Source organism: Brachionichthys hirsutus, chromosome 12 (assembly GCF_040956055.1).
Source record: "Brachionichthys hirsutus isolate HB-005 chromosome 12, CSIRO-AGI_Bhir_v1, whole genome shotgun sequence".
Classification (NCBI taxonomy): Eukaryota; Metazoa; Chordata; class Actinopteri; order Lophiiformes; family Brachionichthyidae; genus Brachionichthys; species Brachionichthys hirsutus.
The window spans coordinates 6,193,297-6,217,835 of record NC_090908.1 but is presented as its reverse complement, the minus strand read 5'-3'; the positions used below and the strand labels follow the sequence as shown (position 1 = coordinate 6,217,835).

At 39.5% G+C, this 24,539-nt stretch overlaps 1 protein-coding gene across 1 annotated transcript; it reads right to left on the bottom strand.

The window, feature by feature from the left end:
- Positions 1–533: 533 nt before the first annotated feature.
- On the bottom strand, positions 534–23,667 carry fign (fidgetin). The gene is given in 3 exon segments (XM_068746707.1): positions 534–2,764; positions 23,447–23,576; positions 23,578–23,667. Coding segments are annotated over 3 exon segments (2,451 nt in total).
- Between the last annotated feature and the right edge of the window lie 872 nt (positions 23,668–24,539).

Below are 24,539 nucleotides of genomic sequence, written 5' to 3'. Positions count from 1 at the left end.
AGTGGGAAAGTATGTCAATGATACTGTAAACAAAAGATTTACATATACATAAAAACTGTGTAAGGTGATGAAGTTTAACTGTAATTACGTAGATAAATTTAATAAGGTCAAAGCAACCACTACTGTTCAGAGAGAGCACGAAACAGACATGGCTGCAGAAGAATGTTTTCATGAAAAAGAGAAAGCAAGAATTTTTTTTAATCTCATTTTAAAGCTATTTTTTATGTATTAGCACACCAATGAGGATTGTGAGAAAAAAACAGCACCACCTCAGGCACTTGATAGCAACTTAATGTAAAGATCAGCAGAATTGTATGTATATATGTATATATTTATATATTTATGTGTATATACAAAAACAGGAGGTATCTGCTCCAAATAATTCAATTAATTTATACTGATGTGTGATGTCTTCAAGGTCAGTCCCTTTGCTCTGTATATGTTCATGTCAACACTGCTGTTATATTTCTGTTCACTGAAGGCCAAACACTATCAGGATCGGAATTAAAACTAGGATTAAGGAACGATCTATTTCATTGACTACAACCAAACATTTTGTTCCACTCAGTGTACATGTCAAGTTCCTTTTGTGATATGCTGGGATGAAATTTACAGAATACATTGTCAAAGTCTTGGTATGAGACCGGTCTCATCTGAGTGGAATGAATGGTTGATAGATCGGAACCAGGAATGCCATGAAGAGGACCTACTACAGCCTCTTGACACAGCTGGGCCACATCTAGTCCCGAAAAGCCCTCTGTCCTCTGAACCAGTAGTGACATATCTTTGTCGCTAAGACAGTAGTTGTGCTGTGAGAGTAGTTGTCTGATTATCTGGTGCCGTGCAGTTCCATCAGGCAAGGGGATGAGCAGTCGCTTGGTAAAGTACCTCCTTAGGGACTCGGGAATCTCTCCAGGCTTACTGGTAGAGCAAACCACAAGGATGTGGTCCGCCGCAGAGGTCAGAATACTGTCAAGCTGCACGAGGAGCTCAGCCTTGAGCCGATTCATTGGACTCTCCTCACTGAGTTGAGCTGAAAGCAGCAGGTCCACCTCTCTGATGAATAGAACAGCTGGTTGGCGACATCGAGCCACCAGGAAAGAGGCCTGGATTATCTTGTCCCCTTCGCCGAGCCACTTGGTCACCAAAGCTGAGCTGTTGAGCTGCAAGAATGCAGCCCCCAATTGGCTGGCGATACAATTAGCAAGCAGTGTTCTACCAGTTCCCTGAGGTCCAAATAAAAGGAGGCTCCGAGGTAATGTGGCAAGTCCACTGTACATATCTGGCCTTAAAATGGGCCATAGTATGTCCTCTTTAATAGATGCTTTGGCCACATCCAGACCTGCAATGTCATTCCAGTCCACAGGTGGGCCCTGTTGTAGGATTTCTGTGGTGACCATCTCCACCATATTGGAGTCACTGTTCTTCAGCTGTTCTTCTGCAGCATGGACGGACGAGTTAGCCACACCGACGTCAGGACCTGTGAGGGAGTGTGAGAGGTGCTGTCTGCGCTCTTCAGTTTGCTCACTCATAATGGGGGATCCAAACTTGCTGTAGGGTTCACCTAATCCAAGATCACCAACAGAGCTTTTGGTTGATCCATAAGATGGAGGAGTTAGTGCTCTGCCAGAGTGTATAAGAAATTTTCTTTGTTGATCTGAAGACATTTGCTGCTTGGTTGTCTTAAACCCTAACGATGATGCCTCAGCATTCCTGTCAAAGCCATTGCCTCTGTTTGAGTCTGAGATACTGCTGTCTGCTACTCTGTACATTGGGCTCTGTGAAGAGCGCTGTTGGTTGTAGTTGAAACTGCCAAAGGGAGAGTCAATTTCGCCATGACCACTCATGTAGAAAGCTTTTCGTTTTAATGAATGTGATGCGCTGCCATTCAAAGGTGTTGGTGCAATTGGTGTATGGTTATGGGACTGGTAGTTGTATCCAGGCAGTGTGGAAGGAGGGATTGGAGTAGGAGCTGCAATGCTGGATGGTAGATAAGCAGAAGGAGGTGGTGCTCCCCCAGGGCTATAACCAGGGCCAACAGCAGTCTGAGAAGGGTAACCTGTTGGAGGATAATTGTAGCTGGGAAGGTTTGGAGACCCAGCATTGTAGCTCGGCACTAAGGTAGGGGGAGGAGGTGGGGGTTGTAACAGCCCAGCACTGTGCAAGGGAGAGGGGTGTGGGGAGGGGAGTACTGGGGTAGTCTGGCCACAGTAGCTAGAATGCAGGTAGGGGCCATTGTAACTGGTAGTATATTCCTGAGAGGGGAGGCCTGATTGGAGAGTTGTGGCTGTGTGGCTCCCACAGTTACTGTTGGAATAGTTAGGCTCGGACAAGCTGCTAGGGACCCCTGAAGAGCTGCCTATGCTAGCCAACACCTCTGTAGGGGGTAAGGCAGCTGTCATTCCAGCTTTGCTCACAGATATAACATCTGGAGCACAGTTCATTGGGTAAATCCCCTCCTGCCAAGACTCATTCTCTGACTTTCGTCCATTCATGAGTCCAGCGGTGCCATCAGAGTAGGAACACAGCAGGGCTCTTTCATTTGGACCCTCTAAGATCCCAGAGTACTTTTCTGCATATTTCTTAAGAAGATTGGAGGCAGTCAGTGCAGAGATGTCATCATTTGCCCAAGCATACTGGTATGTTCTTTGTAAGTGGCCCCGGTAGGCCTCTACTTTGTGCGCTGGTGAGCGGGTAGTGGATGAGATGTCAAAGTGTTGCTCTGCCCACTGTGTATGCTCTGGGGTCCACTGCATCTTTAGACCTAGTTATTCCATAAAAGAAAGAGAAACATCAATGTAAGAATTAAATCATGGTTAACAATCATTAAAAATGTTTTTTTTTGATGATGATGATGATGATTACATTTATTAGATAGAATGTTAGAGTACAAGTAGAGTCAAACATCCTGTCTAAGAGGAGCATTTCAAAAAAGCCCTTGCGGTATTGTTTCCATTGAAAGTCCTTAGTACATAAATCATCGACATTTAACAATACAAATACAAATAAAAATAAAACCAATATCAATTGATGCAAAATAAGAATAAAATAAAAATAAATTACACCACAGATGCAAAATAACAATAAATTAAAAATAAATTACACCACAGATGCAAAACGAACAATAAATTGTTTCATATCTATGTGATTATCAAATACTAAATAATTCAAATACTGTGAAAAGGTAAAGGTGAAAAACATGTCAGAACGCTTTTATATGAACGTGCACCATTATGTCAAAATGTCTCCAACGTGATAATCAGACAAAACTAACTGAAAACACACCATGTTTGGTATGAGGATGTGGGAACCATTATACTGTGTTGGTGGTATAATCCACTCCACACAGAGCAGAATGACACAGACATTGCAGGTCAGTCTATAATCCAACTCTCATCTGAGGCATTCTGATATAGTTTTAAATCTGCTTGGAGGAGAGCAGCAAAGCAATCTTCCTTGGCAGCGCTCTGTTGCTTTCATCACACAAACCCCTCAGCCCAGCATGAATTACATCCACATCCAGTCTGCCTACTGCTTCACCATCCACAGACGGGGGGACGGAGGGGGAAACACATTCTTCACTTGTCTTTTTTCTCTGGAGCCTCTCTCAGTCTCTCTTGTATGTCCCTAAGGATTTGAGTGACATAAATAATCATGTTGGACCCTAAAGACAATCTGAAAATAAAAGTTCTTACACATGCTGTCATCTCTTACTCTGTTTATCAGAGGATGTACATTTCCCCAAATAATATAGACTATTAGAGAGGCTGCAGCTCAGAATAATCAGATATAATCTCATATCAACACTCATCTGACCGGAAGCAAGGGGAAAATATAATATGTTTTTTCAAAGAGATCCACGATGTGGCTCACAAGGCCATCAGCCATCCAAGGAAATGCATTAGGAAAAAAATGTGTATAAGGAAAAAATACAAAAGTAAAAAAGACAGCATGGTGACTATTCTATGCTGGAACATACATTTTCCTGAACTGACAGAAAATGTTCTGAATTAAAAATTATATTATCACAGTGACAATCCACAAAATGCAAATTGAATAGTCCATCCATCTTCTTCTAGATGAGACAATCATCTCATCTGCAGCCACTTTGCAGGTCACATGAGTTGCTGGAGCCTATCCCAGCTTACAAAGGGCGACAGGTGGGGTACGCCTCAGGTGCGTGACACAGACAAACATTCACGCACACGCTCATACACTATGGACAATTTTGGAGTAATCAATTCACCTAAATTGCATGTCTTTGGAGGTGGGAGAAAAACCAATTACCCATGGGGCAAACACACAAACTGCATACAGATAGAACTCAAACCCAGTACCTTCTGGCTGTGAAGAGACAATGCTAACCACTACACCACCATGCATGCTTAATGAAAGTGCTTTACTATAGTAAAGCCTTTTCATTAAGTCAGCCAGAAAGTCATAATGTTAACCCTCCTCTGTCTGACTGGTCCTAACTCTAACCCCTAATAAAGATATAAAATAACAACAACAATAGCAACAAGAAATACAACATGTTTAATTTGTAATATATATTTTTTAAAACTTGTGTGATTGTATCTCAACAACAACTTATATTAAATCATCTCACTTAATACCTGTTAAAGTTCAATCTTTCCAAGCCATTTAAATAATTTCAAAGCTGACCGATCTCTTTTCCCATTATGCCAAAAGGATTTGCAGTCCAGATGGAGGCCTTTTGTGGTCTTGATGTGGCCCAGGGGTCACCAGTTGGTAACCCCTGACTTATTAGTCAGTCATCTACAGCATTGCTTGTGAGCAGTTTGGTGTGGGTGTAGTGCAAAAGTTCATAATTGGAAAAATTATTTTCCAGGGCAGCCTATTTTGACTTGTTATTTCAACATAAAAATACAAGTTTACCAAACTGTCAAGTTATTTTCACATGCTGCAAAAAAATGTGTGTGCACAATAACAAGTAGCACATTGTTGTCTTCACAGCATTTATTGACACTGCAGTCAGAGTAATGGTTTCTGTGAAATCATTCAGCATGGCTCATTTACACTCAAGACACATTTTGTTAATAGCATCTTATTGAGTGAGATTCTTAAATTACTGTTAATCCTTTTTGAACAAGATGCCACTTTGGTCAATCAGTGATACCCGCAAAGTGTAGAGATCTGAGTGTTCGTATTTTATTAAAAATAAACCATCCAACACGCTAATGTGAATACAGTACACTGCTAAAAATAGATGGTGAGATACTCTCACTCACTATAAGAAAAATAAGTCAAACCTGAGTTTCACATTTTTGGAATGAGGCAGAAAGACTTTTTGGTTTCTACAAATATTATGGATAGTTAACACATATTCACATAAACATGACCACAAGCACAGATAGAAATGTACCAAAATGTCCATAAAAAACCCAAACCTGACATAATTCCTGTTAGGAAGAATAAACCTTTTGAACATTTTTCTCTCATGCTATTACTTTGTACACACCTCTCATTCACGTTCAATGTAATTTTCTTGTTATCAGTCTGGAGCCATTAATTAATGTTAGCTGTTCTCATCAATCGGTCTCAAATATCCAACAGTGCATTACACACCGGCATAGTCAGCCAATCATTAATCTGCTGTATTTTTCAAGGAGACATATTATACCCTTTTTCCACAAGTTAACCCAGTTCTCAGGCACTTATATGACATATCTGTGCCAGTCTTTGGTCTAAACAGCAAACAGATGCTGCAGGACAGCATCCATCATTTCTGTCTCAAACAGAATTACCAGAAACGCTCGAAACCCAGAAGCAAAAGTACGTTCATAGTGAGCACGCGCACTTGCACGCTACCATGGTAAACCGTGAGGGATGTTTCAGCGCACACAACAACATTTTTGCCAATCTTCGTCAGAACATTACCACAAAAAAATTATTTTATCCACTCTGCTCTTCTTTTACGACTCATGCAGGAGAGAGGGAAGAGTGTCTCTACACGCACACAATGATCGGCAAATAAACTCAGGACGGAATAAAAATGCTTTGAATCCTGCATCCATTCATCCATCCATCTTCAAACCGCTTATGCCGGATCGCGTCGCATCGCAGCCCCGCGCTCTGAGGTAGCGGATCGCACCGGAGCCTCCCACTGTTAGCCTACGGAGGAAGCTCATTTCATTTGCCTTTACGCGTGACCTTGTTCTTTCGGTCACTACCCAAAGCTCATGACCATAGGTGAGGGTAGGAACGGAGATCGACCGGTAAATGGAGAGCTTTGCCTTTCGGCTCATCTCCCTCCTCACCGTGGCGGATCGGCCCACCGTCGGGACTCGGCAGGATTGCGGACGCAGCGCCGATCGGTCTATTGCTGTCTATCTCCCGCTCCAGAAAGCAGTCTCGTTCAAAGGGTTTACCACACACTAAAACCTTTTTGCCCATTTTTGCTGGAACATTACCACCAAAAATAAACTTTATGCAGGGAAAATGCCGTAGAGCATGGACGGGCAGAACGTAGACATGGGGACGCACGGGGAGTCACGTCAGCTGGCTGCTCTCAGCGGCTCGACACCGTGCTTCTTGCGGATAACGGAGCTTCTCACCCTGTCTCTAAGGAAGGGCCCAGCCAGCCTACGGAGGCAGCTCATTTCAGCCGCTTGTACCCGTGACCTTGTTCTTTCGGTCACTACCTAAAGCTCGTGACCACAGGTGAGGGTAGGAACGGAGGTCGACCGGAGAGCTTCACCTTTCGGCTCAGCTACCTCGTCACCATGACGGTGAAGAGAGCGCAGACACAGGGACGCATGCATGCATCTGCACGCATGACTTGATGGTTTATTTAGCTGTTTTGGGGTTGATAAGGACATGACTCTCCCTATTCCAGAGTTCATGCTACTATAATATGCACCCGCCATCGCCACCTAGTTTGGATGATTTATCAAATTCATCATTCATAAGAATCAGCCTTTGGACTTCAAGGGAGGTAGATATATTTATATTGCTGATAGCCTTCGATCTCAAGCTCCCTAAGGGACTAAAATGTTCAAAGCATATCAATTATTACATCCCATTTAATGAGAAAAATAAATATTTACTTCATTAGTAAGGAAATTATTCAATAGTGATGAACTTTGAACCATCAGTTTAATGATCTTACACTTTTGTGTTGTGATAAAATTCCCTTTATTCCATCTACCATGAAATTCAAATAAGTGCACCGTCCACAGGTTTCCTCATCTTTCTTGTCATTACAGAAGTAATACACTCCATTGGTGGAGTGGTCTCGCACAGTGGTGCGGTGGTAAGCGCTGTTGCCTCACAGCGAGAAGGTTGCAGGTTCAAACCCGAACTCCGCCTTTCTTTCTGGAGTTTGCGTAGGTTCTCTCCGTGTTCTCCGGCTTCCTCCACCAAAAACATGCAGCTTAGGCTGATCACCAATGTGAGTGTGTGGCTGATTGTCTGTCTCTGTGTCGCCCTGCAATGACCTGGCGGCTTGTCCAGGGTGTACCCCGCCTCTCGCCCATTGACCGATTGGCTCCAGCTTGGCCCGCGACCCAATAACGGAGTAAGTGGTTGGAAAATGAATGAATGAATGATTTTGAACAAATACAGCCTTTGTTGGACCACAGTGTGTGTCGGTTTATAGATCTGAAGATCCTTTATGGCAAATTGGTAGTATAGGAAAATACTAGTGTTGCTGGTCAAACATTTTATCCAGTTTTTGGAGTCATTCATAGTTAGATTCATGTTCAAAGATAAGAAAATAAAAATAAATAAATACATTCATGAATTCAAAAATTAAAAACAGACATATGTTAATATAGATCAAATTAGTCTTTGAAAAAAGATGCATTGGAAATGCATTTGACATGGTGTTATTCTATGTACGGCATTTAATTTTTGGTTCACTGATCACCATCAGTGAAACAGAGATGCTGACCTTTTTGGGAACTATTAATCTGGTAGCCTCTGCCATTTTTAAGCAAACAAGAGTGGGCCTCCACTCTGTCTATCCAATTTCCCAATGCGTAAATTGGACAGCCGCTTGCACACTTCTTTATTCATTACTGTGCTGCTGAAAGGAAACACAGAGGTGGCAGAGCAGTTTCCTTTTCCTCTGTGTGGACATGTGTGTGTGTGTGTGTGTGTGATAGAGTGCGAGTGAGAGAGAGATAGAGAGAGAAAGGGAAAGAAAGAGAGCAAAATGCCTTCCAGGAGGATTCTCAAGCATAAAATCCTGGACTTTCTTTCCTCTTTTTGGTTTGGGGGAGGGGAAGGTGGGAGGGGAGAGAAAGAGAGACACAGAGAGAGAGAGAAAGCTGTTGTAATTGAAACGTGGCCTAATCAGACTCATTACCATTTTTACCAATTTGCCCCACCAACGATGCTTATTAGGTAACTGTGTTTAATAAGCCGCTCTTTAGAAAACTAACTGTAATGAGCTCTTTAAAAGTCAGACTTGAACATGATTATGTATTGGAAGTGTAGAGCTGAAGCAGACTGCTGAATTTGGTAGTGTACAATGTCATAATTAAGCTGCATAAACTCTGCTCTTCACACCAAACAATAGTCCCAGTCGAGGAAGTAGACATGTTGGAAAGTTTTTTGTAATTACTGATCATTACAACTATGTAAACATAATTATGGGAGCTTTTGCTTTTATTCTGCACAGAGACCTCTCTACTTGACAAGCCTGCAAATATTGCAGACAGACAGTAATTACGTTCATAAATACAAACAGGCTCATATTCATATTAAATTTCACTGTACATATTCTAAGTTTGGGGTTTGATATAACATTCTAATACAATGTGAAATGGTAATCGGTAAAGCTGGAGTCCCAATCATCTCACATATCAAGATAAGACTATTTAAACTCTCTGTAGCGGTCCAGTAAATCCAATCTTTACAAGGCAAGGTGTCATTTAACCTCTCATTTAGAGAAGATATGTCTTTTGTCAGCGTCTTTTCCAGAGCTTCCGCCCACACTAATCCCAGTGGATACTGGCTAATCCAATCATAAAAGGTGAAAATGACTGTACAAGCATGCACTTACAGTATGTTTATTGTATTTAACCTGAATGTCTGGCAACCACGATCGGCTCCAGATAAGCATTTGACACGACGTTAGCTGATTGTATAATTGGATGATAACCTGAATACTGAAAAAGGCACTCTTTTTCATATGGTAAATTCATTTATATAATAGATGTAGGGTGCATAATAGTTGTAGTATAATGGCTGTGTATAATAGTTGTGTAGTTGATGAAAGAACAATTGTTCATTATGAGCTGCATGAGCACAAATGGTGTGAAATTACTTACCTAATAAAAGTAGGCATCAACTTGGTGAAGCTGCAACTATGTCTAATTCTTTAAATTAATTAACCTAATTAACTATAATATATATTTTGATGTCAATAAATGTAATAAAAAAAATTCACTTTTTGGTTTTTTTTTTTTTACAACTGCTTCAAAATAAATAAAAAAGGTAGAGGGAATACCTTATCACGATAAGTGCTGGCAATTTTTTTTAGTTCAGGTATTAAATAACTACTTCTCAAAATGGGATTGATTTGGTTGATTTCTTTACTCTGATCAACAGATGGGAAACTCTGCATTCATTGGTGCATATGGACATACAATAAATGTGTGTGTATGTGTGCATACATTGCGTGATTTAATTAATTGTGGACCTGTGTACATTAGACATTGTACATGCAATGCACTCCCCCTCCCCCCTTCTGTTCAGACACCATGAACCCTTGTGTGCATCCTAACCCACAAACTTAACTATGTTCCTTAGAAATGTGTCCAAAAATTAGATGCTGCTACTGGGAACTAAATTCTAGAGACTGTGATTGCCAGCTTATGTGGCATGGCGATGGAAATCACAGAAAACAAAAACGACCAAATATTTGAACACATATGTTTGAGTAAAGTAACAATACAGAAAATAACATAATATTATACTGTATACAATGTTTATTTTGTGTTGCTTAAGTACTTGCACACAGATTTGCATCCTGATCTGCATGTGTTGCATGGATTTATGTTCCTCACATTTATTTCCATAATTTTATCCTTATGAATAATTACTTTTTATGAACTGTGTCAGTGGTTCAAAGGTGCAAAAAAACTGCAGAAGACTAGAAGTTAAAGTTGAATAATATATCACTACAGCGGCAAAACAGTTTAAGAGGTCATTTCCTTTTATTAATATACTTTTAAAAACAACTCTGGGCACATTTCTACCCCACCATTCCCTATGAAGAAAATTTAGCACGACTACTACTTCTAATACTATTTCTACCAGTAGTAGTAGAGTAGTACTACATTGTTTGAATAGTATAAATGTTTTGCCATCTAAAATAGAATTTGGGGTTAAAGTGCTTTATTTCAAGGGTTTAGCAAGGATGAACATTCTTGATCTTAACACAAGGAAAGTACACATAATGTAAAAACTACAAACAGGTTGAATGCATTTAAACTTATATAAGATATAGTTTTATTTAAAACATTTGTCTAAAGGTGCTGCTCTGCCTAAAAGTATGCATCTCTTTTGGGAGCCACCATGGTCCGAGTATGGCTCAGTATAAAGTACAAAGCCAGCACAGTCATTTTTACTCTATGTGCAATATGTCAACTTTATGTAACCTTTTCATAAAGATGTTTGTCGTTTTTCCGCCACAGGGACATCAGGACATTGTGTATGCCTGGTTCAGTGTGAAAGTCCTGATACCATCATTTGCGACAAAGAAAGATTGTTTCTGCAGCTCTTTTCTACAGCAAGTCTTAATGGAAATCAGTTAAGACTCAACTGGCCACAAGCATTATGTAATTAGCTCCCTGTTTTTCTCCACACAGTAGCTGTACCCAAAATGTATATCATTATGTTAGGATAACCATCCATCACTATACTGTTTCACCACTTGTTTTATCTGCAGCTACACTAAGCATAACCCTGCAACTCAGATTATATATGGCATGTGTTTGTGATCAACAAGAGATGATAGTTATAAGAATAAAAAAGGACAACACCATCTCTGTAAGTCTGAGAAAAAACTCCATTAATCTACAGAGCAGAATTTCTTTTTCAATGGAAGTCAATTTTCTGGCACTGGGATATTGGTAATTTGAATAATTCATATAGATTTAATAATCATTTCAGAATTTAACTGTACTACTGTACCTACTTTGAATTCTAAAAGTCTCTAAAACAAGGCAGTATTAAACATTAGAGTGTGTGCTGTGTAAATGTAGCCCTGTTCAGTGTGATGATAAAGAAATGCCACTGTGTTGTGTATGAAGAGAGTAGCGCAGAAGAAGCCTCTGCTACTGTGTGTTCCTTCATTAGAATGAGCATGCCCTGCTGCTGTAAATATTTACTACATTACCCAATGTCTATTAGCAGGCTGCTGAAAATCATCTCTGGAAAAATAACTATTTACTGTTGTTTTAGAGATTCTTTTTAAATCCTCTTGTTTTGAGAAATCACGCATTTAAGACCCAAGTTCTACATCTTCAGGAGAAACAAACGGACTTGGTACTGACATTAACATTGCTGTTTCTTTTAGTGACAGCAATGTGTGTTTGTTTGTGCATGTGTGTGTGTGTGTAAATGTTTGCTAAAGATTCTCTTTTCATACAGACAGACATCAGAAAAGAAAACATTGCAGCACTTCTCAGTGAATATATTCAGATGTAGAACACATCGGTTTGGTAATGTGTTGCATTCTTTATGACATACCATGGATATTCTCAAATCCGCTGGGATTTTGGGTTGAGCCGGCGGTAAACTTTATTTGCTTGCGGAGAACATGCATTTCTAATTTTTTTCCCTGCGATACAGGAAATGGTGAGGTTGAGAAATCCTCATAGCTGCCATTGCTCTTTCTCAGAGACGCTAATTAAACCCTGACTCCTCAGGCCAAGAGGCCACCAAGGCTACATCTTCCATTACTACCCCAAGTACGGCTGCATCCACACACATGCTAAACTAACAGTTATTCACACACAAGTAGAACTTGTACACTAAATGCAATAAGACAATTATATAAGACATGTTTCATGGTGTTCTGCAGTGCGTAATACTGATGAATACTCAAATGGCTTGTTAGTTAAAAGAACACAGTAGTTGAATTCCAGCATTTGGTGAACCTTGTTTCATGAGTACAGTGCAGACAGTGCTTTTTGCAAGCTTCTGTGAATTTGGCTAGTCTATGTCTCAAGAGATCACTTACACACTTCAAATTTGATTGTGACCTTAATACACGAAGGTTCATTGATCCAACGCTAAGGACTAACATCTTCATCGCACAAAGTTCTCCCAAGGAAGACTCTAATCACAGAGGTGCAGACCTAACAGGGAAGAAAGCATAACCAAAAAATGTAGGCACAACTTTATGACATTTTATTTTATTTATAACATCTGGAGTTTTATTTTAAAGCAGAAGTCAGAATTCAGAAATCAATGTAATCTGATCTTCACCCCAGCATGCTAAGCAGTAATTAGCAGATGATTTTATTATTCACTGGTCTGTCATAACTTCATGCATCCACTGGTTTAGACAGGAGGCAAATCACAGTGTGAATGAGAACACGTTTTATTGAGGACGCTAATAGAAAGAAAACTGAACGGAAGTAAACTGTCATGAAAAGAAAAAGCTACAAATGAAAGAATCAACATACTGAAGGAACAAAGTATGAGCTGCACAATTTAGGGATCCCTAAAAATGAGAAATGTCACCGAATTTTGGCCAGCGAAATTAAAAACATTCCTTTCTATGCAGTGATTTTTGACGATATGTAGATGTAAACTTTTACAGGGGCAACCCTTCAACCCTTTATGTCCGCACCAAGCGCTCCCTACAGCTACATAGAAATGAGTCTGTGCTTTTATCAGATATGTATATATGTATACTGTATATGAAAAAAAGTCTTCTCACAGCATGGAAAAATATATGATAATAATATGACTGTCCTTTTCGCTGCATATCTAACACAACGAGCACTACACTGTTTTGTCACTTGCCTGTATGATGATAGAAAAATTATTTGAACTTGTCTCTTACTATTGCTCAAATAAGAAATAATCTGTTTTGCAAACACAAAGAAACACAGGACCATCTGTTGGTCTAATTATTGCTTTTCATGCATTACACTTTCTGTTGGAAAATCTAATTGAAAATATCTAAGTGACTAGAAAAAGGGTGTTTGCCCGTAACAACCACAAGCTTTTTTTAGCCCTATGAAGCATTCTGCAGCATCGAGTACAAGCCTCCTGCAAGGTCACTTCTCCAACACAGGCCAGTCAAAAGGTGAAATGAGACAACTGAAGCAATCTTAGGTCAATATGAAATAGAAATCTCTCAGCTATACTGCCATAAAGTTACTGAAGTGAAGTAGTGAAGCCATAAAGGGGAACTTTTACAAGGAAAGAGCCGCCGAGGAGATTGGCTCGCCCACTGACAAACGCTGGCTTCGAGGAGTCATAGAATCATAGTGCCAATTACAACATTTCCTTTTAAATGTTTTTTAAGTTAAGATGTACAAGGAATTTAATATCGCAGATTTATTTTTATTCATGTGACAGAAAATATTTCCATCAAATGTGTAGAAATTATAATAAGCCTGTATTCTGACTTTAAGTTGAACTTTCAAGTGATCAAAGGATAACATCGCACAAATGTATTTTGCTTGTTCAATCATTCAATTACAGTTGTGATTAATCTTTTACAGTTGGGGTGTCAAAGCAAATAGTCAAAGTCAATATAATCTGTACATAGCGCAAATCATTGATTGAGGCGGAGAAAGAAAACACAGATACCGGAATCTTTCGCAAAACAAGACAAAAAGCGCTATGCACATTATTAAGAACTTTGCTAACTGAGGCATTTACAGTATTATGTGACATTTTTCAAGTGTGATCTTGAGAGAGAAATTCAGCAATTAAGTATACAATGAAGACAAAGCGACAGGCAGAATTAACTTTGTGGCACACAAATTACTTTTAGATAAAATCAATTTTGGGATTCAAGTAAAAAAAAAACATTTCCAATAAAATATCTTATAATATGTTCAATAAAATATATTGTTGTTGCCAGATTTTATAGGATGGAGTTGTCATATAATAAAATATGATTTAATAATTCAATGCCTATATCCACATTACAATATGATTTACTCTAACTAGTGTGTAAAAATGCATGTTGCACACACCATCAGAAATGTAAAAATGTTTTTTCAATAATGTGTTGTATATGATTTTCATCAATGTTAAATTAAATAAAAGCAGATGAGTATGTCAGTGAAGCAAGCTGTAATAGGAATAATGTAATGTCAAGTGAAATATGTAAAAACAGAAAACACTATAATGAGATGAAACACCAGCATCATCAAGCAATTCTGTCATCTCAATCAACTTGATGCTATTTGCTAATCATTTTCACTTAAAATAACTTAAATTAACTCTGCAAAAAAGGCTTACCATTAGCAAATTATATATTACAAAAAAATGTTTTTAACGTCTCTTATTTGTGTGACTGGCTTGTTAAATATTACGCAATAGAGACGTGTGTATGTTCGAGTGCAACGCAATCATTGGCTCAGTCTGATTCATATAAATGACGGACTTGTATGCGGCAGGGGGAGATGAGTCGTCTTAAACGAGTGGAAGGCTTTGATAGAAATGAGACAAGAAAGCACGAAGGAGAGGACCAGCAGTAGCACCAGCGTTCCTTAACAGATTACGAAGTGAAGGAGAAAAAAAAGGTTAATCTGTGCCAGGATACAATTTGGAAAAATAAATGGGATTAATACAAATGGAGAGGTAGTTATTTCAAATATGATTCCTCCTCTTTGTTTCACTGATACCTTTCTGAAATAATAAATCAATTCCTCAGGCTAGTTTGGAGGAATTCTCCATCAATAAATAAATAAAAATTACCAGACAAAAACACCCAATTCATTAAGATGACCTCAATATGCAGTCCTTTATACAGTTTGAAGTAATGATTGTTCTACACTGCTGTATTTGCATGTGCAGAGTTCAGCCAATTAAAAGCTAATTAATTAGACACAATTCTATTAAGCAACAAATCCCCCTCATCAATATACACAACCTAGGGTCAACCGTTGCTCAAATGTGAATTGGCTCTTTGCAACACACGGACTGCAGATGAGTACAATGGTTCTACTGGAGCGCACAATACAGTTTTGGTACAGATTTATTTCACGGTGTACAAAACCATCATAGATAGATAGATTTGACTTCCCTGGATAGAAGAAGGGGGGGCGGGGGGGGGCAGGGGGATGTCACTTGGATTTACACGAGACGTTGTCTGTATGGTCAGGATTAGGAAAAGAGCCAGGTGTTCACAACCACAAAGCACAAATGCTCCTATTATTTTACTTGTACATGTAGTGTACCTTGACCAGACGAGGATTGTTGCTTTGAACGCGCACAACTTCCTGAAGAACGGCGGACACTTTGTGATCTCCATCAAGGCTATTCCTTGTCCCAACCTTCCATCTGTGGCAAATGAATGCTCCTGAGTAGAAAGTAGGTAAATGGCCATTGACCTGAAATATGCAATAAGACACACACTGCAAAGTTTGCTATGTTTTACTTCTTACAGGTTACAGGCAAACTGTTGAATAAATCTGACTCTGGCTAGCGAACAATCCCTTGATGAATTGTGAACAGCATCTAAATATACTGGTTCACTTTGTACAAGGCAATTCATGCAGCCTTCCTTACTTGAGTATGCATGAAATAACAATATTCTATCGGGAGCATTCGGAAATTCAAACGTTTGGGGTCAACTACACGAGCAGATTCCACTTGTGCAGCCTGTGGCCACAGAGGTCTGGAATCTACCTCCATGGCTGGGTGACGTTGCATGTTCTATTTCCAGAAAGAGGGTTGAAGTGAGGCTGCAGGGAGTGTAACACTGACCCACATGACCTGTGGCCTAGAAAAGCTGCCTGAAGCTCTGCACGCTAAAAACTCCTCACTCCTTTGTTTCAGCCTCTCAAAAGAAAGCCAAACGTTTGCGTATACCATGTGTCTTTTCATGCCAAATGATTTTCATCCTTTTATTTCACATCTCTGACTTGTTGTCAAAGTATTCAGAGCTTTTGTTGAGTCTGATGCTCTCTCAAGTCTCAAGTGGGATGAGAGAAAAGAAGTTGAAGAGGCAAAACTGCTTTACTTTCAGGCCCAGTGTCTACAGGCCACATGTCTCCAGTCATCTGTCACTAGTTTACATACATATTATGACACTTTCTCTCTGTGGGAACCCGTTGTCACCACTTGGCCGCCAGCAGAGGCTGACTGGGTGCTAGATGGGTCTCCCCCAGGTACCTCTGGGAAGCCACACTAGGCCTAGCTGACAGACTGACAGGAACACACAGACACACACAGAGACATGCAGTCCATCCTTTGCCCGTTCAGAATGCCAGCCAGCTCACATGCTCCCAAGGCATGGCACGCTTTGCATAAAGCAGTAACTTTACTCCATTTTTTTCTAGACACAAAATTATTTTTCACCCCTCTAGCCTCTACAAGCTACATGGAGGTTTTGAAAATGAATAATGGAAACAACAGAGCCGCATACTCATGGGATCCATTTAAAGACGTAGGAGAGCTAATGCAGTCAGTCTTTGACTTGCAGAAACATCACGCTCCACCTAAATGAAGCTGCTATTGTTCTGTACAATATAGAAATACTGATATCAGAATGTGGATGCCTATTAAGACAGTGATAACATAATGTATTTCTCCTTTAAATCAGGGGAGCATTAGACAAAAAATGTAACAATAAAATAGTTTTCATTTCTGAGGAATAAAGGGATCTGTGCACACAACATCCGACACAGTAAAACCATACTTTTTTTCCTATGTTGTCTTTAGGTGTTCTCAGCAAATCCGACACTTGGTAATTCCCCCTTACCTCTCCAGATAATAAAAGTGGAAGAGAACGAGCATTAGCGAGTGAGCATTGGGCAGCCCACTGTAACATCTATTTTAGACTGAGCAAAGTCAACACGACTCCCTGAGGTGATTTCCCGATAATGAACACAAAAGAAGTGCCAGCCCTCATAAAGCTCTGTGATGACTCTAAACTCCTTCTTTTTTTCTTTCTTGGCACTCTTATTTTTCTGATTTAAATTAATCTGATTCCTTGTGGACTCAAAAAAGGGATCGTCAAATAGGCCGAACACCAGACAAGACTTCTAGTTTTTCACTAACGAAGGGGAAAAAAAGTGCTTTATGAGTATGAATCTAAATTATATACCAATCAAAGATCTTTTTTTTTTTCTCTAAAGTGAAACTGTAAAAAGTCACCTGCAATTAAAACAACTACTTTGAGGAGAACAAACATAGGCTGCTCATGTCTCGTGCACCACCTCATCTTACACCGTAATAATTAGGGCCCTGCAACAATAAACCACAACATCACTTGCAATCCCTTAATATGCAGATGTCCTTCCTGACTTCGAAGCACACCGGTCACCCCACAGTCTCACTGGGGACGTTTGTTGCCTTGACGCAGCCTGATGCCTCAAACCTCTATGGCGGTCCATCGCTCCATCCTCCTTCCCCACCCTCCCGACTCATCCTCGCCTCCCTCTTCTCCAGACCATCAGGGAGACCTCAACTCATCCTCTCCACATCCCTCGCTCCCAAGGCTTCCTCTGCCAGCACCTGGCACGATGCCAAACTGTCAACCACCAGACTCCACAGACGATGAATGAATCACTGACAACGTCGAGAAAACCACTGATGGCTCACATCTCGTCTGATCATCGCTTTGGCTAATTGTCTCAGATATCAATTTGAGACAATTAGCATGGGTTGTGATGAATGGGACAATGAACTGTCAAAAGATTAACTTGAATTCAAAGCAAAGCCTTGCATGCTCTTGAATATAAATATCAAAGTTAATTCAAGCATGCAATTAAATACATGCATCAGACAACTCTGATATTGTCACCCAGTAACAAAATTGCCATGCAGTGTTAAATGAATATATTCATATTGTAATTTTACTCATAAAGTAACATATTCTCCACCTATTATCAAATTTATAAGGAGCTACTTTTTGTAAAATCAAAGAAGTGGGATCGCAATCTCATGATGTTCGTCATAATAGAGGGGATACGCTGATTAAGGCAGGTCATCATGAAGAGACATTTTTCAAATAAAAAAAAATTGATATCAAACACCCACTATTTAAATTTACATATAATGAATCTGATAAATGTAGTGTGGTATTAAAACTACTTAAATGTTCTCTACTTGCAGGAGTTTTCAGTTTTGCTAGAATGGTGGCCTCGATTGGGAGATTAGTCAAACACTGTTTTTTGAGCGCACAAGAGGAATTTCAATACAGCAAAAATATTGAGTTTCACCTTATCCTCTTGTACAATGCTTGCTGCTCTCACATTATTCTAGAAACTCCAAAACAGCAGGCAGTAAAAAATATATATATATACTTTGGAAGGACAGGAAAAAACACCTCTCTTCACCAAGGTTATTCAATGATAAGCAACAGAGCTCAGCCACACGATGACGACTCAGAGTGCCAAAATTCATGTAATTGTAGATTTTGTAAATCATTGTCCTTCAGGGTTGGATATTCACTGGCTAAGAGTAACAATACATAATGGCAAAAAACATAAATATATGAAACCAGATTCAACCACCCTCAGATCCTATGGATGAAACTACTTAATAAACCCTTATGAGGTGTAAAGAAGTCTACAACTGTGGCACTATGTGAAATCATCGTTCAGTAAGTGAGGTGGCTGTAGCAGATCTTCAGACAACAAATTGCCCCTCACGGGGATAATAATGTTTTTTATGATTCTGATTCTGATTCTGAATGCTAGTTTATCTTTCCTAAACTTAAAATAGGAAAACAATTTATTTAAGGCAATTAAAAAAGAATTTTGCGTGTCTAATTAAAATGTAAACAGTGTAATGAGGACATCAGTGATTTAGGCAAACGTCTCTTTGGCTGCCACGGGGGGAATGATAATTACAGCGGCAAATCTATGAATGCACATGAATCTCGTACAAGTCCAGATAAAAGCCTTAGTGCTAAACCTAGTTTAGTACACCTGGGGACGGTCTATTCTAGCCAATCCCCAACAGACTTGCAGCTGCATCGTCTGCTTATGAGTGCAGAGACACCCCGTGTGAAACAAAGCCTCTGTATGAATGTGTTGAGATGAGGAGTAGAGGAGTAGCAACAAATGCAGCTAATAAATAATACGCCTGGCATATCTGACCTGAATAAATCAACAATATTACACAACTCAAGTCATTTAGAAAATCTTGAGACCTATAAGCACATTGGATCATATTAGCATCAAAGGTGTTCCATATGAAAGATGCGTTTAAAATAAAAAATAAATAACAAAAACTGAGGACTAAACTGGTTAAACTGGTTCCGAGGAATATAAATGTGCACAAAGAGAAGCAGACATACACATACAAAAGTACATGCATGTGCACAATCACATAGGCACACACTCACACATGCACAAACCTAAAATAAACAATTAAATGACAAAAACTATGCTACGACACAATCCTATGGAGTTACCGTATTTAAAATACAAGCCAGTTGCTTATGCGCAATTCTGCAACAAATAAAATAGAAACTAAATTAAACAATGAGCATGTTGTTTGAATTAGATGGAAAAAAAAACAAAAAACACAACAGGCCTGTAGCTAGGAGACACATGAAGGGTAAGTACAAGCAGCCAACGGAAGCCACATGAATTTTAGAAAATGTCTATGCCATATGCTGTCACTCAGAGGAAAAAAAACAAGTCTGAGCAGACAGTGACTGTGTCTAAATGAGAGGTGGGAGGAGGAGGGGAGCGAATGGGAGGATGTCAAGGATTCATGGTCCTTCATCTTTGCAGTACAGCAAACACGTCCCTCAGAATAGCAACAGACAATTGCCTCCACTTTCTAATGTAGTCCAGCATAGATCACTGCAAGAAATGTCAGCGCCGAGAGAAACACAAAGATATCATAGCGAACTGCCATGAGGGAAACGACAGAGATGTGGATAGAAGAGAGGGAGATGAACAGCGATACGGAGAGGGGGAGGGAGGGAGGAATCCTGAGAAGAAAGATTGGCGGTTTTTGTCCCTTATGCTAACGTATAACTCCACCGGGGTCTCCCACTCTTTTTATATGAAAAGCAGTGAAGACACCACTTAACATATTTGCTCTAACAAAAAGATCCTGCACTCATCTCATGCATTTCAGTCAAAGGGACAAAGGGATGCCCTGTAGTCACTGCCAAATATGTACATGTCTGCAGATGAATTTCTAATTGATTTTATATTTCAATGATTTACTACAGCAAACATCCCACTGGGCGTGTAAAACATGCCAGCTGTATGTCTTAATTGTTTATGTCATATTGTCAATTTTAGTGCAGTAATAGTAATCTTAAATTATGGATAGACTGTTTCGAGGAGCTAAATTGTGTCAAACAGACACAACCCTTTCAAATTCAAATTTAACATAGGAAGAATATTTTTGTCTTTCTTTTTGGAGGCAACTTAAATTAATAAATCAACCGTATTCTATATGTTGTAATCACTGAATTCATGGAAACTTAATCTGATTCATGCAGTAAAATAACATAAAAAAATATTAGCTTTTGAAGCTGCGCTATTCCTAATTTCCAGATGACTTTGGAAGTGAAATATCCTCATAAGAGTAAATAAAACCAACTTTTCTGTGGAGAGGGAGCATCTGCTTAATCTGTTATCTTCAGGCAGTCCTTCTCTCAATATAACACAAACAAATAAAACAAGTATATTTCTCTGCCGTTGTGTCATCAGGAAACAAGTGGATGCAATTATTTCGTTTACTTCACACAAATTTGTGTTGGTATTTACAGCCGCTCCATAAAGTGTGAACATGTGTGACATTTCATGAAGAGGACAATGAAAACAGGAGGATCAGCATCTGTCCTCAATGTCAGCTCAAGATTCATGTCAACCAACAGCTTAGATTGCATTTATCAGAAAGAAAAACAGCTGTCAGCTTCTTTCCATGCACACTCGAGGTGTCTGGGGTTAAGTAAGGACCTGCAAGAAGCACCTAGCGCTGCAGGAGAGCAGACATGGACCTGATAACTATTGCAAATACACAGCTCTTGAAAATTAGGACATTTAGTATGACAGGAATGATGAATGCGTTTTCATTTATATAAGATTTTATATAAACAGATTGCACAATATTTCGTGTTAGGATAATATACCATCTACTGATACTTAAAATTTGATAGAACTTTAATAAATGCTTCAAATTAGGTAGCATTTAGTTCACTATCCATATATGAGCTGCTCAAATAAATGTTCTTTCACAATAAAAATAACCACCAAGCATGCATGGATTTGGTCTAAATATTAAACGCATAAAAACCTAACCCATAAATGTAATACCCACTTTACAAAAAACATTACATTCAAACACTCAAACATAATGAATCGTGATAGCGATGTAAAAAAAAGATTCTCTCTACTACTGACTGACGGATGCGGCAATGCTGTTATTTTTGAAGAGGAATAAAAACATACTTCAGCTCATGTTAATTTCCTCTCAAAGTGGAACATGCAAATGAAATGTGTGAACACAATTAACAAAATTGTTGTATGGAGGTGGAAAAGGTTCACGCAGGACAAAGTGTTTGCAAAAGACAGAACGCACATAAGTTGTTACTTCTCCTGACTGGATCCGAGCTCAGAGCCACTTACTGGCTTGTCATAAGCAATCTTCACAGGAACATGAATAAAAACGATTTCTGGTAAATGCTTTTGGACTTAATTAGCGTGCTAACCTGGTTTAGTGTCAACTGTGAGTTTTTACAGATTGTCACAGCTGAGTAAAGACACACTAAAAAAATTACACTTAAAATGATCATAAGTGTGATTTTTTCAAAAAGTTATTCTAGTATTATGTTTCCCATATCAGCTTATAACATCTCTTAGCATTGATGTATCCACTGTATTTTTGTTGTTTACTTTTCTGTCATTCTACAGATTTAGAATTACTGAGACAAGATGTAATGGATTTACAGCTGGTACCATTATTGTGAATTGGTGATGCTGAATTTGCTGTTTTATTTTAATATCATCTTCCTATTTTCATCCTGAATTTTAACATGCATTAAAAAATATTTTCTTTCTTCCAGAAGTCCTGAATTGTCTTCTACAAATTCTTGAAAGGGAAAACATTTAATTGGTGGCTAATTAATATTATTTTGTGTCAACATTAAAGGCAGTTTGAAATTAGTAGGTCTGAAATTACAAATCTTAATGGTAAACCTTTTGCATAAATTCACTTTTGCTGTCGATTAGGAAAATAATAGTCTTTAGAGTCATGCATGTTCAAATGTGAAAGACAGAGAAATAATGTAAGTAAGAGAAACTAAAGCAAATTAAAATAGCCATTTTCCCCCACATTATTCAGCCTTTCATTATGCCATACATTGATCACACAATGCGCTCTTATTTGGATCATGGCTGCCAATTATTATAACCTGAACAAATTAAGTAAATGTTTGAAGATGAACCAAACATGCACAACCAGTTTCAAAACGTGACATACAATAACAATAATATCAAGGATAATTACAAGATGAACATACCATAAATACTGGCGCTAGTGATCATGTCTCCAAGCCTGAAAACAAAAGAGGAAAAACAGCACAAACGGAATTTTAACGAGTCGGAATTCCAAAGGTTGCTTCTCATTAGGGACACTTTTCCTTTCAGCGATCAGATTTCACAAGTTAAAAGCGCACGCGCCCTTATGCTTTCCACGGGTATCGGAAAAGGAACATGCGAGCAAAACACAAATAAAAATGAAATAGCGCTGGACGGAGAGGCGAGAGGCGCACCGGCAGCCGGCTGGACGGATCCTCTCACTTCTTGCGCGAGTTGAAACAAGAGAATCGGAAGCGTGTGCGAGGCTGGAGATGACACAACACACATTCTTCATGCCGCCTATTAGAGGAAGAGGCTAACCCAGCGTGATGCCCCCTCCTTTACTTTTAAAATAGATTACTTGCCAGCAGTTGTCACACTGAGCGCGCAATGACAACCCATCCATCTATTAACCTCCAGCCTGCGACCATCGCGCACGTTTTATTCAGCCTGGCATGCAAGAAGTTCTCGTTGCAGGAAAGTTATTCAGGGTCGGGGTCCAGGCGTGCAGTAACTCGGGCTACATTCGGTCTAATCTAACTTCGCAGCCTTTATGCTGTCTCCGCACGCACACGCACACGCACACGCACACGCACACGCAGTGTCGTGTTGTCAGCCTGCGCTGCAGCTCCGTGACGCGCGGCACAGTCTCTCTGAGCGTTTGCGCGTCCTGGGCTGCTCCGTTTCTCTTTTTAATTGTCAAACATCAGCAACAGACAGCTTACCTGTGAAGGTGACAGGGCGGCGTCGGGCTTTATTGCGCCATCGATCCGGTGAGTGTGCAGATGAAGGCGCGCTGAGTTTACGCGTGGCTGATCGCGATTTGAAACCATTCCAAGTTAGTGGGGGGGAAGAGGAAGACTGACCACAGCCTCTGCCATGTTGGAATTCCAAACCCTGGACAGCTGCTCCGGTGACTGAAGGCAGCGTGGCGCAGACTGCGCATGTTCTCTGCAGCGGGAGCCAAATTCAAAGGGAATCAACTTACGGTTATATTAATATATTAACAATGTAATTGCGCTTTTTGCGTGCAACGCCCTGCCTGCTTGCCCATTGTGGGGGCTGTCTGAGGTGCTTTATGTACATGATTCTGTGTTAGTTGGTATATTACATGACATGTTATTTTATTGGGTTGATTAGATCTGACTATTATATTAATACAGAATGTCTTCCACTGATATGTCAACATTGTATTTGTACAATGTATTTGTCTTTCTCCCAACCAGTGATTTCACCTTATAGCATTTATTTATTGTATTTCTTTGCGTGGAAACCAAAATCAGAAAATGCTGTCTTGCCATTAGGTTGTCTAAGATGTTTCACACCACATATCATCCAGATCAACATGACAATAAGCAGACAGCTACTTAGTTTATCTTATTTTGCAGAACGACAGGACCTATGAACATCACAGTTCATACCCGGGCTGCTTCACAGCCCTGTCGAGGTGGGCCTGTGGAACCGTTATTGCACCTCACCATCCTGTATAAAAATGCAAAAGACATTCTGACAGGTAGCAATACTAACATTGACAAATCAACATTTAAATGGAGTGACCTGATCTACTGTGGTGGTAGAACAAGGTGGACATTTAGTGTGTCATGGATTTTGAAAGCAGCTAGCAGTTAGCAGCTAACTAAAAAAAGAGCTGAAGTTGTCCACCTATTCAACAGCGCCAACAAGGTCGGTGGCCTAGTTTCATGCCTTCATGGCAAATATGAAAGTTGCATAAATTTTCTCATCTAACACTTCAAAGCATCAAACTGTTCATTTAACATGATTTAGCCCAGACATTGATTTTCTATAATATGTTATTTC